At 39.8% G+C, this 16,755-nt stretch overlaps 1 protein-coding gene across 2 annotated transcripts in view; it reads left to right on the top strand.

Annotated features, from left to right (window-relative positions):
• Positions 1-16,755, top strand: part of GABRA5 (gamma-aminobutyric acid type A receptor subunit alpha5) — a 103,261-nt gene that overhangs the window by 44,631 nt on the left and 41,875 nt on the right. For both annotated transcript variants that reach the window (XM_060293915.1, XM_030873214.2), the window contains exon 8: positions 16,571-16,653. In XM_060293915.1, the coding sequence (XP_060149898.1) occupies positions 16,571-16,653 (83 nt within the window). The remainder of the gene's footprint in view (positions 1-16,570; positions 16,654-16,755) is intronic.

Raw genomic sequence — 16,755 nt, 5'->3', positions numbered from 1 at the left:
GGCTACCAGGCCCTGCCTGGTACCCTGCCTGCCAGGCCATTCAGGCCCTTAACCTCTGCTGGGAATGTTGCACTTGGCTGACTCCTGGCTCTCGGGGAGCCATTCTGAATTATTCATTCTGAATACAGAAGCCAAGACAATTTAAAACACAGTCTGAGTTTCCCTTGTTAGGGATGCAGAGCTTGTTAACCAACTTGCAAGTTCTTGACCTGACACCACTTGTGTGCAGGCTCTGGAATGATTCCACTTGGGTTGGAATCCTAACTGTGCCACTAATTGTGTGACATGGGAGAAGTTTTGTAACTTCATTTGTAAGATGGGTATATAAATAGTACCCGTGTTCTAGGGTTTTTGTAAATATAAGTGAAAAGAGCTTTTTCACAGCACACGGCCCAGAGGAGAAACCCGTTTAGTTATTGTCAGCCAGGCTGGGTCAAGGTCTCCACGAGAGCCGGGCGGACCCCACTCAGGCTTTCCAATGAAGGGATGAACCTCCCTTTTGTTACATGTTTTTCCTCCAGAGTCGTCAGTCCTTCCCACCCTCGGCCATTCCCCAACCTTGAATTGTTTTGGAACCCAGCACCTCTGGCTGCTCCTTCACTCCGTATCACACAGGGGTGTAAAGACTATTTGGAATACATTGCCTTTCTTTTTAAGGGCTATGAGGTATCACTTGGTGTGTGTGTTAATGTTGCCCCCAGATGAACCAAAGATTTCTTGCTGTCTCTGCAAAGCAACCATAAAAGAGCTGTTCAAAAGATCTCATAAAAGGCATATGAAATGGAACATAATGTCTCACAAATTCAAACGTTTTCACCCCCTTTTTAAAGTCACTTGTCAACAGTCCAAGTTTAACCAATTAAGGTAGATTTCCTCATTGTCTGTTTCAGTCTGTATGCCATCATTTGTCAAGTCAGAAAGGTGGGGGGAGCTGCAGGTAAGAAACATATGAGTTGGCTATTGTCATGGGCTGAATGGTGTCCCCCAAAATTCACACATTAAAGCTAAACCCAGGTTCCTCAGAATGTGACTATATTTGGAGATAGGTCCTTTGAAGGGGTAATTAAGTTAAACAGAGGTCTTTAGGATAGGTCCTAATCCACTACAACTGGTGTCTTTATAAGAAGAGGAGATCAGGACACAGACAGGCACAAAGGGAGACCATGTGAAGACAGAAGGCGGCCGTCTGTAAGCCAAGAAGATAGGCCTCAGGAGACACCAGCCCTGCTTTGATCTCAGACGTCCAGCCTCCAGATCTGTGAAAGAATTCATTTCCATTGTTTTAGCCACTGAGTCTATGACACTTTGTTTTGGCCATCCTAGTGAACTCACACAGACATCAATGAAAAGCTACAATGCCATACAAACCATCCCAGCCCACTCTGCACAGCTGTCTCACCTGCACACTCAATTCCTTATGATCTTGGAGAACTACAAGTTACTCATTGATAAAATCTAAAGTTTCAGAATTCATATGTTGTTTATGTCTACTAATGATAAGGAGAGTGGAACCCAAATCCTCTTGTCGGTTTTCCTGTTTTATGCTCAGCTCCTCTACTACAAGTATCTGATCCTCTGCTCTACGAACTTGCATCATGAAGACCAGTCAACGCTACTCGTAGGGTATTCACTGTGCTGGGGGTAAAACCAACCCAGAAAGGGACTTTTTAGGGCACATTTTATCATGTTGTTTTCTAAAAATAATGCAATTTTCCTAAGTCGATGACATTTGCGGACTGGTAGCCTTGAGCTCAGTAATTTCAACAATAGTGAGAGAAACCCTTCCTGATTCACAGAAACTCCATACAGTTCCAAAATATTTGGCCACTTAATGGGAATGATAGACTGTCACAAAATGAGTTGCTAGAGTAGAAAATAGAGGATTCTGAAATGTGAAGTGGAAAGAGGAGATTGATGGTCAGACCACAGTCATGGACATCAAGAGGAGTGACACTGAGGGGCAGTTCTAGGTAGAAAAGCACTGAGTCTCTGAGTTTGGGCAAAGAAATCCCCACTGTCCAGTGAAGCCAACAGAAAATTTAACCAAGTCCTTGCATTATGGAAGATGCAGCCGCCACTCAGTTGGGACTCAGCCCTCTAGCATCACCCAGTACAGCAAGTGTCTGTCTACTCACCCACGTGCTCCAACATCACCCTTTCTATCAGCTCTCCAAAAGAAGGATGTGGTCATCATTTGAAAGATTCTGGGTTGTTAAAATATGTTAAATAACATTATAAATCCTGCTCTGATTGTCCATTATCTGCAGCATTCAGAATTCTGGAAGAAGGGATTCAAGGATGGAAAACTGCAGCATCTGTGGTGTGGAAGACTTGCACTGGGGCTGCAGACCCTATGGGCTTTAGGTCACTGGGCAGCATGCCCTCTGGCTTCTCTGTGAGAGAGGCTGAGGTTTTTCTATTCGCTATTTCACTTACCCAGTCTTTATTATTTCCTTCCTTCAGTTAGCTTTGGGTCTAGTTTGTTCTTCTTTTTCTGGTTCCTTAATATGTAAAATTGGGTTATTGATTTGAAACTTCTCTTCTTTTTTATTTTTATAAAGTTATTTATTTTATTTATTTATTTTTAGCTGCATTGGGTCTTCGTTGCTGCACACAGGCTTTCTCTAGTTGCAGCGAGTGGGGGCTACTCTTCGTTGCAGTGCGTGGGCTTCTCATTGCGGTGTGCGGGCTTCTCATTGCAGTGGCTTCTCTTGTTACAGAACACGGGCTTTAGGCACGCGGGCTTCAGTAGTTGTGGTGCGTGGGCTTAGTTGTTCCACGGTATGTGGGATCTTCCCAGACCAGGGCTCAAACCTGTGTCCCCTGCATTGGCAGGTGGATTCTTAACCACTGCAACACCAGGGAAGCCCCTTTCTTCTTTTTTAATGCAGACGTTGACAGCTCTGAATTTCACTCTGAGCACTGCTTTTGATGCATCCCATAGGTTTTCATATGCTATATTTTTGTTTCCATTCATCTCAAGGTTTTTTTCTCATTTCTTTTGTGATTTATTCTTTGACCCATTTGTTATTTAGGATTGTGTTGTTTAATTTCCACATATTTGTGAAATTTTCCATTTTCCTTCTGTTATTGATTTCTAATTTCATTCCATTTTGGTCAGGGGAAATGCTTTGTATGATTTCAATATTTTGAAATTTATTGAGACTTGTTTTGTGACTGTTCATATGGTCTATCATATGGTCATACAACAGTATGTACCCTTGAAAAGAGAGCTATTGTTGGATGACGTTCTCTATATACGACTGCTAGGTCTAGTTGGGTTACAGTGTAATTTAAATCTTCTATTTCCTTGTCATTATTCTCTGGTTTTTCTAACCATTATTGAAAGTGGGATATTGAGGTCTCCAACTATTATTGTAAAACTGTCTATTTTTCCTCAGTTTTGTCAGTTTTTGCCTCATATATTTTTGAGGCTCTGTTGTAAGGTTCATATATGTTTATAATTTCTATATATTTTCACTGGATTGAGTCTTTTGTCATTATATAGTGTCCTTCTTTGTCTCTTGTAACAAATTTTATCTTTAGCTCTCTTTTTGTTATGTTTGGGTGGAATGCTTTTTTCCATCCATTCACTTTCAACTTATTTGTATTTTTGGAACTAAAGTGAATCCCTTGTGGATAGTATATAGTTAGTTCATATTTCTTTATTGATTCTACCAGTCTCTGCCTTTTAATTGAAGTGTTTGTTTCATTTAGATTTAATATAACTACTGACAAGGAAGGATTAAAGATAATGTAGTAAGGGGTGTTGTTATGGGCCAAACTGTGTCCCTCCAAATTCGTATGTTGAAATCCTAACCCCCAGTACCTCAGAATGTGACTGTGTTTGGAGATAGGGTTTTTAAAGAGATGATTAAGTCTATTTGCTTTCTCTATGCTTTATTCATTTTTTGGTTCCTCAACTCTTAAATTATTGCCTTCTTTGGTATTTAATTGATTATTTTTTCTAGTGCACTATTTAAACGCTCATCTCACTTCTCATACTGCATATATTTTTAGTTATTTTCTTAATGGTTACTCTGGGGATTTAAATTAATATCTACATGTATGACAATCTAGTTTGAATTAATGCCAACTTAGTTTCAATAGTATATGAAAACTTTTTTTCTATAGTTCTGTTCCCCCTTACGTTGTTATTGTCAAAAGTTACATCTTTATACATAGTGTGCCCAGTAACATAGATTTATAATCACCACTTTATGCATTTGTCTTTAAAATCATATAAGATAATAGAAAAGTTTATGAATCAAAAATAAAAATAATACTGGCTTTTATATTTACCTATGTCTTTACCAGTACTGGCATTCTTCATTTCTTCATGTAACTTCCAGTTACTGCTAGTACTCTTTTGTTCCCACTTAAAGGACTGCCTTTAGTGTTTATAATAGGACAAGTCTGTCACAATGAATGCCCTCAGTTTTTTGTTTATCTGCAATATCTTAATTTCTCCTTCATTTTTGAAGGATACTTTTTTCTTCCAGCACTTTGAATATGTCACTTTACTGCCTCTGGCTTCCATGGTTTCTGATGGAAGTCAGTTGTTAACCTTATTTAAGATCTCTTGTTCATGAGATTATAATTATAATGTGTCTCAGTGTGGATTATAATATGTCTCAGTGTGGATCTCTTTAAGTTTATCCTACTTGGAATTTTTTGAACTTTGATGTTAGATTAATATTTCTCATTAAAATGAAGACATTTTTGGCCATTATTTCTTCAAATATTCTTTCTGCCCCTTTCTCCTTTTTCACTAGTTCTGGGACTCCCATTATGTATGTTTTGGTATTCTTGATGGTGTCCCAGAGGTCTCTTAGGCTTTGTTCATTTTTATTCATTCTTTTCTCTCTGTCCTCAAACTGGATAATTTCATTTGACTTATCTTCAAGTTTGCTGATTCTTCCATCTTCTCAGATATGCTGTTGAAACACTCTAGCAAATTTTTCATTTCAGTTATTTTTTTTTCACCTGTAGAATTTCTATTTGGTTCTTTTTATACCTTCTATCTCTTTATTGATATTTTATATTTGTTGAGATATTGTTCTCTAAGTTTCCTTAATTTCTTTGTCCATTGTTTTCTTTAGCTCCTTGATATTTAAGGCAATTGATTTAAAGTGTTTTCTAGTAAATCCAATGTTTTTGCTTCCTCAGAGACAGATTCTGTTAATTTCTTTTCTCCCTATGAATGGGATATCTATTTTTGTGGGGTTTTATTTTTGTATGCCTCAATTTTTTGTTGAAAACTGGATGTTTTGATTATCATAATATGGTAACTAGAGAAATCAGATCCTCCTCCATCCACAGAGTTTCCTGTTTTGCTTTTTGTGGTATTTTTGTTTGTTTAGTGAGTTTTCTCAACAACTTTTAAAAGTTTGTATTCTTTGTCATGTGTGGTCACTCTCATTAGCTTAGTGGCCAGCTAGTGATTTGATACAGATTTCTTAATAACCTGGAGCAAAAAAAAAGAAAATAAAAGCTCTTTTAGTCTTTGCAGATAGACTGTGTGTATGTTGGAGTGCTCTTTAAAGTTTAGCCAGTTTACAACTTTGCCATAGCTTTCACTTCCTGCCTGTACAGATCCTGAGAGTCAGCTGGAGATGAGAACTTAGGGTCTTCTTTGGTCTTTTCTGAGCATGTGTCCAGTCCTGAGCATGCACATGGCCTTCTAGATTCTCTGGAATATGTGGGAGCTTTTTAGCCCTTATTTCCCCAAGTATCTCCTTCCTCAGCCTCTCCTTCCTAGGCTTTCAGTCTGTCTGTTGCTTGCCCCAGCTGTATCCATTTCCCCTGTGACTGTGGTGAATACATTTGCCTTTAAATGTTTTCAACAAATAACACCCTAGGAAGACACCGCTGAGTCAGTTGAAACAAAGGCAGACCCTTGAACCAATCCTTCAGGTACCCACCAGACAGATCAAAACAAGCAACTAACATTCTTTGAGAATAAGGTCCATATCATTCCCATTACCAGCAACCTGCACAAGGAATGTGAGTTCCCATTTTCATGCCTACCGCAGAGCTAGAGAGTGGGGGCTGGTAACAGGGTAAGTTAAAATGCTACATAACCTGCTTACTAGTTTTCAGGCATTTTTTTTCTTGTTAAGTTTTCTCTGGCTGTTGTAAGTTTTTTATCAGATTCCAGAGTTCCGTAAAAAGTCTATGCTGACTGTTTTTGCAGCTTATTCACTGCTTTTGTGGATGTTCCATAGTCCCTCACCTCGACTGATGTCACCTTTACTTCTCCTCTAGGATTTTTAAAGCATTTACTGTGTGTCAAGCATTGTAGTACATCTCTGTATTGGTAGTTGGTATGTCAGGACTTAACACTGTAAGATAAGCTTTATATAATCCCCTTTATAGGGAAATGTGGGCACATGGAGATTGAGCTGAGTGGTGGGGCTGGGTCTGTTTGATTTCACTGTCTATTCCATCTTCTCTGTAGCCCATGACACTGTTGATTGCATTGTGCTTTATGATTAGAGATGTACTTGAATTTCACTTTGAGAAAGGAATGTCTTTGCATAATTTTGCTGCTCCTTTTTTGCAGCAGTCTTTTTTTTTTTTTTTTTTTGCGGTATGCAGGCCTCTCACTGCTGTGGCCTCTCCCATTGTGGAGCACAGGCGCTGGATGCGCAGGCTCAACGGCCATGGCTCATGGGCCCAGCCGCTCCGTGGCATGTGGGATCCTCCGGGACCGGGGCACAAACCCGTGTCTCCTGCATTGGCAGGCGGACTCCCAACCACTGCGCCACCAGGGAAGCCCAGCAGCAGTCTTTTTATTGACCAAGCTTGTGTTTATTTTCCTACATTTGATTTATTAAGAAGGTTTATTGCTGGGTGTGTGGATACACATAAAAAATTAACCAAAATGTTTCTGCTCTCACATCAATCATTACAGTGCCTTCCTGAGGAACACAAGCATTAAAATAGAAATAGCCATGTTAATCAAAATAAATCAATAAAGTTTATATCCCTTTTTGATAAGAAATATGGCTAAGTTTGTAAAATTATCACACATCTACTAGTTTTCCCAAAATAAAGAATTCCTGGCATCTTCTTTCCAATAGCTGAAGAGGAATGAGAATCCCAATAAATAGTGCAAGTTCACAGAGGATTTTCAGCCAGAATAATTCTGATGGTTGGTCCCATGTACATCCCTATTACACTGAAGAGTACAAAATGAATCAATGAGATTTAGAATGACTTATGAAATGTGTAACTCAAGCTGGAAGTAAATTGTAGAATTTGGCTGCATTGCTAAAAGGAAGAGGTTCATTATGTTATCTCAATAACAGTTTTGTGGGGTTTTTTTTAAGTATGGAACTTTACAATTGTATAAACCAAAACATGCATCATTTTAGTATAGTCTTATTGGAACTTTCAGATAATGCCCTAAGTTCTGCTTTCTGCAAGGTTGCCCTTCACTGAATTTAAATTCTATTGCCTTTTAAACAAGTCACTGCACCCTTTATTCTTCTGCTCTCCATTGGCTGCTGCCCACCCCAACCTGGGCTGTACCTGCTGAACTTGGTATCTCATCTCATCTTTATCACAGGCAAAGGCCCTGCTTTAGCTTTGGGTAGGGTCAGGGTTAATGCTAAGATGGAGATCCCTCAGGAGGGCGACTAACCAGGATAAGCACTATGGCCAGGCCCTGAAGGAAACTAGGCTTGCAGTTCTGGTTTGGATCAAACTTAATTACAATAGATCTACAACTGTCACCAAAGGGACCAGTATACACAGGTTAGTTAGTAAAATGTGGAGTGGAAGTGGCTGAACCTGGCAATGACCTCTGGTTTCCAACATACATTGTTCCCAACTTGTCAATGCTTAGATTTTAAAAGTTCAGTTTTTACATAGCTGAGCTTTAGAATGTTTTCCTCAAAACATTATTATGAATTGTAATTAGTTTCAAGGAAAACCAGCGATGCCTAACTGAAAAATAATAAACATGGTATATCACTATTTATCATGATACATGGAATAGTGATTGTTTACAGGAAGAGAAATGCATTCATGCATTTTTTTATTGAATGAATAAGTTTGCAGCTCTTCCTGAGCACAGGAGTATAGAAGAGAAAGCTCCAGTAAACAGAATTTTGACATCAGGCAGAGCTCTTGGGGAAGTTTCTGAAGAAGAAGCAGGACTATCTCTATTCCTAGAGCTAGTGACTCAATAAATACATATGAGTAGACATGTTATATTAATAAAAAGACCAATTCTTTGTAATACCTGAGTAAACTTCTTTTATTTGCCAATCTAGAGGTAAATCAAATATAAGGAAAACAGGCATATAACCCTCAGAGCTGGGCTTCCTTTCAGAGACCTTCCCCCTGATGACCCAGCACAACAGGTGCTCCTCGTGCAGATATTAATCTATAGCTTCTTCATCTCTGAGGATGTGACTCAGGTGTAGAGCAAGGAAGACTATCCAGAGTGTTGAAGGAGCCCTGCACAGCCCCATCCAGGTGGGAATAAGCCAGAGGCAACACAATGAGCCTACAGAAAAATAAAGGTGTTGCCTACAAAGAGCCAGCTGAGAGTGCCAGCTTTCCTCCATCTCCAAAGCTGGCAGCCCTTCAGATGGGTGCAACCATAGTAAACAGAAAGCTGTGTACATTAAGTATTCTTATGTTCCTTACAAAGACTCACTTGGAAAAGTATCAGCCAAATTAAGCCTCACCTCTTTCCCATAACACCAATCATTAGGTGTTTGCTATGTTAGTATTGAATTTCAAGAGTCCCCAAATAAATTTCATATATTGCCTGAGAGTCTTGATAGGAAGGTGATGTTTCCACTGAATGACCAGTGGAGGCATATTATTCAGCCATAAAAAAGAATGAAATAATGCCATTTGCAGCAACATGGATGGACCTAGAGATTGCCATACTGAGTGAAGTAAGTCAGACAGAGAAAGACTATCATACGATATCACTTATATGTGGAATCTAAAATGTAACACAAATGAACATATCTAAGAAACACAAACAGATATAGAGAACAGACTTGTGGTTGCCAAGGGGGAGGGGTGGGGGAGAGAAAAAAAAAACAGTGGAGATGCAGCCTGCAGCTCAGTCACTGACCAAGCCAGGCCACATTGCCTGAGGCGTCTGGTCCATTTCACTATCAAGCCTGTGATTTTCATGACAGTGAATACTTTGTGAGCTATTTATAAGTTGACCAAACCAAATTTCTTTCTCAACTTTGTGAAAATTATTTAACAATTGGTTATTGGATTAGTAATATTATTATTATTTTATTTTATGGAAACTACTGTACTAGTTTTCTATTGTTGCTGTAACAAATTACCACAGACTTAGTGGCTTTAAAACTATACAAATTTTATTATCTTACTGCTCTGGAGACCAGAAGTCTGAAACAGGTCTTATGTTGCCAGGATTGTGTCTCTTCTGGATTCTCTAGTGGAGAATTATTTCCTCACCTTCCCCAGCTTCTGGAGGCTGCCTGCATTCCTTCATTCATGGCCCTGCATCACTCCTTCCACTATCACTGCTTCCAGCATCACATCTCCCACTTCAACTCAGACACTCCTGTCTCCTTCTTATAAGTAGCCTTGTGCTTACATTGGGCCTGCCCAATAATTGGGGTAGTCTCCCCATCCCCAAATCCTTAATTTAATCTCATCTGAAAAGTCCCTTTGGCCATGGTAGGTATCACGTTCATAAGTAGGAAGTATTAGGACATGAACATCTTTAGGGAATCATTATTTTGCTTACCACAATCTGAGTTCTGCCCCCCAAATTCATGTCTGTCCCATGTGCAAAAAATATTAATCTCATTCCAATATCCCCCAAAGTCTCAACTCATTACGGCATCAAAGTCCATAGTCTCAACTAAATCTCATCAGCTCCAAAGTTCCAAATCTCATCATCTGAATCATCTAAATCAGCTATGTGTGAGGATTTGGGTATGATCTAGCCTGAGGCACAATCCTCATCTGTGAATTTGTGGAACTCAATAAACAAGTTAATTACCCACAAAATACAATGGTGGGACAAGCAGAGGATAACAGTTAAAGATATTCCCATTTGAAAGGAGAGAAAATAGTAGGAGAAAAGGAAGCACTATCCCCCCACCCCCCACAAATTTCTAAATCCAGTTAGGCAAACAACAGTAGGTTTCAAAGGCCTGGGGCTAATCCTCCATGATTAAGGCTCTGCCCTTAGAGTCATCCTGCCTTTTTCATGAAGGGTAGCACATGTTTGCAGTTGAGTAGTTTCTTTCAACCTATTTCCTGCCTGTGGAATGTTGGTGTTCTGACAGCCTTCTTTCATTTTGGCCTCTGTCTGTCCCATTCAGCCCCAACTGACAGTGTTTCTGCTGGTATAAAATTTTTAAGAATCATTTACGTCTCCTGTGTATGTCTTAAGAATTTACACTACTAGACCTCCTTCATAAATCTTTCATGGATAATTCTTTTGCTTACATGGCTGAGAGGACCCATGCGTCGCACATTTAATTTCCTCAAAGAGTCTGAGGCAGTAGCAAAAGGTCCAACCACACCCTTGGCTTTCCCTTAAGAGTATGTTTTCCTGACAATGAACTCCTAATTATAGCATCTTTTGCAACCTGGATAAACTGAGAATTTCCCAAATCAAGTCTTGGTCCATTTTTTGTTGGCCGCTCTTACCTTAATCTGTCTCTTTCTTCTCACATTTTACTATAAGCAACAGGAAGAAAAAACAGGCCACAACTTTAACACTTAGCTTGGACTCTCCTCATCTAAGGGTCCAATTTCATCATTGTATCAGTTTCCTGTGGTTACTGTAACAAATTACCACAAACTTGGTGACTTAAAACACATTTACTGTATTACATTTCTGGAGACCATGATTCTGAAATCAGTTTTGGCCAGGCTGTACTCCCTCTGGAGGCTGTAGGACAAAATCCATTTACTTGCCTTTTCCAGTATCTAGAGCGGCATGCCTGCATTCCTGGGCTCAGGGCACCTTCCTACATCTTCAAAGCCAGCAGCACAGCATCTTCAAACATCTGTGCTTTCATCACATCACCTTCTTTCTTTTATCTATGTGCAATTTCCTTTGCCTCTCCCTTATAAGGATCTTTGTGACTGCATTTAGTGCCCACCTGGTTAATCTCCCCATCTCAAGACCCTTAATCACATCTGTTAAAGACCCTTTTCCCATATAAGGTAATGCTTACAACTTCCAGGAATTAGGACCTTTTATCTTTGAGGGGCATTATTTAGCCTATTGCAATCTTTTACAAGTTCCGCTTTCCACGTAAGCTTTCTGTCACTATACAGCGAGAATCTCCTTTCCTCCAAGTTCCAGTTTCCTCATTTCCTTCTCACCATTAGGGCCTTTGATGTCCATATTGCTACCAGCAGTGTGTTTATGACCATATAATGTAGGTCTTCTCTACCATGCTTCTCACTGCAAGTTCTCATTACAGAATCATTAACATTCACATTTCAATTAACAGTCTGTTCAACATAGTCTAGGCTTTTTCTATAATGAATCTCAAAATTCTTCCAGCCTCTTCCCACTGCCCAATTCCAAATCATTTCCACATTTTTAGGTATTTGTTACAGTAGTATCCCACTTCCAAGTACCAAATTTTGTACTATTTTCCTATAGATGTTGTAACAAATTATCACGAATTTATTGGCTAAAACACAACCAATTTATTATCTTCTAGTTCTGGAGGTCGAAAGTCCAAAAAAGGTCTTACGAGGCTAAAGTCAAGCTGTAGGCAGCAGGATTGCATTCCTTCTGGATTCTCTAGGGGAGAATCCTTTCCTGCCTCTTCCAGCTTCTAGAGGCTGCCTGCATCCCTGGGCTCATGACCACAATCCCATGACCTCTGCTTTTGTGATCATATCGCCTCTGACTCTGACACTCCTGCCTTCCTCTCATAAGGACTGCTGTGATTCACCTGGGCCCATCTGGATAATCCAAGATAAACTCCCCTCTCCCAAGAGCCTTAACTTAATCATGTCTGCACAGCCCTTTTGCTATTTAAGGTAACATATTCACAAGTCATGAGGTTTGGGGGATTAGGACATGGACATCTTTGCAGGACCATTATTCTGCCTACCACCACACCTTCTATTGCACTGAATATTCTCAAGTAAATGAAGAAGGCTCAGATCTGGAGAGCATATTGGGTAGAAATCTCTTTATGCACGTATTAACTATTCTTGTTTTTTTCAGAGAATAAAGCAGCTGCTATTTCTCTTTTTCAAATGGAAAGGCTGGACCAGAGAAGTTAGGCAGTTTTACAAAGTTGCACAATTCATTAATGGCAAAGCTACTCTAGAATTTGGCTGGGGTTTTTTGCGGTACACGGGCCTCTCACTGTTGTGGCCTTTCCCGTTGTGGAGCACAGGCTCCAGACGCGCAAGCTCAGCGGCCATGGCTCATGGGCCTAGCCGCTCTGCGGCCTGTGGGATCTTCCCGGACCGGGCCACGAACCCGTGTCCCCTGCATCGGCAGGTGGACTCTCAACCACTGCGCCACCAGGGAAGCCCGAATTTGCCTGTTTTAACATCTGAAGCACATGCCACTGCGGGCTGCCCCTGGGCAAGCAGAGGGCTCTCTAGGGAGTTTACATCCAAGTTGAAGCAAACAGCTTAACTCACAAAATGCCCTTTTTCTTACCCTAAAATTAAGATGTTCAAAAATGGGATATTATGTTCCAATAAGTCAATGCCTGAATGTCTTTAGAAACAGAAATTTGACCTTTGGGGAAAAAAAGCAGGATCATTGGATCTACCAGTAATTCAGTAAATTTTTCCATAGGCATATTCCTTAACCTTTTGAGAAAAGTAAGGGTTTCTAGGAGGTGACCTGGCTGGCTCCTTTGAGCTCTGACAGTCCACATTCCATGGAGTGCTCTGATCTCAATTCTGTGTGAAGGAGGTTGGTTGTACATCAAAGGACACTGCATTTTAAGAACCCCATGAATGGAAGGGTCCCTCTTATCTAGAGATATTATTTGAGTACTATAAAAGCATAGGCCGTTTTTGAAATGCTTAAAGGATCAAAATTTTAAGTGTTGTTCTCTTACTAAGGTTGAAACATTTGCTATTGGGGAATTTATCTGAATAATACATTCACTCCTTAGAGGAGAGACACTATCATAGATGAAGTATATTTTTCTGATGTTTGGAATTCAAATTCTAAAGAGGTCTATTAAAATGGGGGAACAATCTGTGAGGCTCTAATGTTAGCATTTATCAAGATGGTAATTGTAGAATTATCTTTTTTATGTTTTCACTGGAATTATTTTTTTCTTCAAAAGGGTTTTCTTTTTACATCCAGCTAAATTCTGTCCACCTGTCTCTACCCACCCTCTCTCCTCCTGCTGTATGCTAAAAGCAGACTCCTTGGTGTACATTCCTTGCTATTGTTAAATGTTGTCAGTGCAGTGGTTTTGGCCTAGACCTCAGGACCAAACAGCTAGAATAAAACAAGACACCAAATGCTGAGAACACAGTGACAGAAAAGATGGCTCCTCACCTCTCTTATAAACACACGGTGTTGGCCAAGAAAGAGGAGTACGTGAGGAAAAGGAGGAAAAGCCAGGAGTGGGCAGAGTGCCAGAGGTGGGAGGTCAAGTCTCCCTGAGGGGTCTACTCTGACAAGTAAGGGCAAGGAACAGGAACGCAGGTGGCAGTGCCTCCAGTGGCCCCGGGGATCAAATCAGAGACCCAGCACCAAGCAGGGGGGAGAGGAGTTAACTGTGATTCACCACATTGTCAAGAATTCAGCCAACAGATCTGGCTTCAAGGCAACCTCCAGACCCAGTGGGCCATAGAGTGTTTTCTGGGGGACAGAAGCCCAGTTATGTGAGCTCCAAGACATGGCAGTGTCTGGAGAGAAGATTCTGCCATGGAAGGACCATCTCCACGTCACCCTGCTGGTGGGAGTCCAGCCCATAGTTGTTGATATTATTGGGGGCAACTTGAAGACTGCAGCACTGGGTCTGCTGGTTGAAGTCTGCTGTGCATACAGCAGGGCTTGGACAGTCAGGACCACCTGAAGCACCCTGCCCCCCCTCACACTGTTCCCACTGGCTGAGCCCAGCATCTTCCTTACACCAAGGCCATCAACTGTTGGAACAGAGGCCGTAGACCAGCACTGAGATGCACTTTTCTAATTGGAAGCGTTCTCTGTTCTCCCACATCACCATTTCTTCATGTGCTTACTTTCACATTTATTGCTTTGTACCTAGCACTATAGCTTTATATATACTTTTTATTTCCCTACTATAAATTTGCTTCTCAAAGAAATTCTAGATTTACTGAGTCATTGTGATTTTATTCTTTAGAACATATTTGACTCACTTAAGTTTTCTGCCCCACTATTGCTTTGTTTAACAAATGGCTTAAGTTTACTAACAATATAAAGTAACACTATTTTCCTTTATGTTGTCCTTCTCACAGGCTGTGTTTTTTAAGTCCTGTTTTCTTAATTCTAATAAGTAAATATTCCTTTACCTTCCCCATTTTGTAGTCTCTAATAATAATCCTTTTACATAGTTTATGCTTGAAGATGTCCACACATATACAGATATATGCATATGTATATTACACACACACACATCTGCATGCTAGAATTAAATATTTTACCTTTCAAAGTCATGATTATGCAGAGATTTTAAAGATGTGGGAAATGCCCCTTCTCTAATGTTAGGTAAACAGAAGACTGAATTTTATAAACCAAGAACAGAAAGAAAACATCTGTAGCTGTGAAGAAATCTGGACAAAGTGTACCAGGTGAAATTATAAGTGAAATGATATGTATTTGTAATTTTCTTCTTTATAACTTTTCTGTATTTTCCATACTCTTTTACGAACATAGGTGGCGTATAATTTTAGATATCATCTCCCCACCTGAATATGAGACTTTTGTGGTATATTCTCATCCATGTGCACTCACACCCTCTGGAACTCAGTCCATTTTGGGGAGAGTGGTACCCCCAGGCAGAGGCAGCAGATTTCCTCTCCATGATGGGCACACATCTTCCTTCCACTGACACGTTTTAGCTCCATTCAGAGAATACATGAATTGACTACTCCATCTGCAATCGTCAAGTGTGAATTACATGCCCAATTTAATAGCAAAAAAGTTAAGCTATCTTAAAAGAAGGAAGAAGTAAAGGCAAAAATGATTGTGTTTACATTTTTATTCTCACCCCAGGCACATGGGCAAGATCCAGACAATATAACAAAATAGAATTGTAACGTCTGTTTAAAGTTGAAAATTGTGCAATTTGATTTCATTTTATGCAATTACATTTCATTTTAAATAATAGAATTAAACACTAAGAACAGAAGACTAACTCATTAAAGAAATTTAGATTTACTACTTAATTAGTAAATCTGTAGGGAAATAAAAGCACCACAGCATGATGACTCCGCAAGTACAAACAGAGTTTTGGGTCACACAGCCTGTGGGGCACGTGCCATTAGGGGCTCTGCATTCTTGTCCGGATCCCTTAATATCCATGCCTCACTTTCTTACCTTGACACTGGGGTGATAATAGCAATACATTGTGCTATTCTAATTAGATATGTTAATGCAGGTGAAACACTTAACACAGTCCCTAGCCCAGACAAGCAACTCTTATGATCAGCACTGTTTTAGTCATTGGTGACAGTGGTAGTGAATGGTGGTATTATTATTTGGAAGACCAGACTTGGATTAAAAACAATAAGAAAGTTGCTATCATAACACAATTTTGCTTACTCTATAGTTTCATGACATCAGCCCAGTACACAATAATTATAGCCAGCTTCTGGTCGAAACTTGGACTGTGTATTTATTCCACACTTTTATATATATATATATATATATATATATATATATATTTTTTTTTTTTTTTTTGCGGTATGCGGCCTATCACTGTTGTGGCCTCTCCCGTTGCGGAGCACAGGCTCCGGATGCGCAGGCCCAGCGGCCATGGCTCACGGGCCCAGCCGCTCCGCAGCGTGTGGGATCTTCCCAGACAGGGGCACGAACCCGTGTCCCCTGCATCGGCTGGCGGACTCTCAACCACTGCGCCACCAGGGAAGCCCCACACTTATATTTTTGAGCTTATAAATTATTTTAGAATAATTTTATATTCTAATATTTATATTATATAAATATTAATATATATATTAATATAATTATATAATATATAATTATATAAATTATATTCTATATTTATATTTTCAGCCTTGTCAAGGGAAGTTTTTTTATTACTGTGGGTAAGTGATGGGAGAATAAAAGAATAAATTATCTTTAAAGGCATCTCAAATTGCTTTACAAGCGGTAATGTATGTACAGACACTCACCAAGCCACAGAACTCCTGAGCAGATTTGATTTAAACCTTATTTCTAAATGATATTCATCTACAATGCAATCCTATGTAATTTGGTGGGACAGTTTAGACAATTTCATAAAAGATAGTAATTAAAATAATGAGTGGAGTGCTTAATATGGCTTTCAAAACGTGGTGTCCAGTAAATAGCCAGAGTCGGTGGGTCATTGAAAGGTCCCCATCTCTTGTTTTTCAGCTTGACCATCTCGGCAGAGTGCCCAATGCAACTTGAAGACTTCCCGATGGATGCTCATGCCTGCCCTCTGAAATTTGGCAGCTGTAAGTTATTTTCACAAGTAAGAATCATGGTTATATTTTGGGGGTTATGTCCCCCAAAGACAGAGAAGCATTTATGTTCTATATGTGAGTAAGAATGAGATG

This window comes from Globicephala melas, chromosome 2 (genome assembly GCF_963455315.2).
Source record: "Globicephala melas chromosome 2, mGloMel1.2, whole genome shotgun sequence".
Taxonomy (NCBI): domain Eukaryota; kingdom Metazoa; phylum Chordata; class Mammalia; order Artiodactyla; family Delphinidae; genus Globicephala; species Globicephala melas.
The sequence above is the reverse complement of the archived record's forward strand: the minus strand, read 5'-3'. Positions and strand labels throughout refer to the sequence as shown.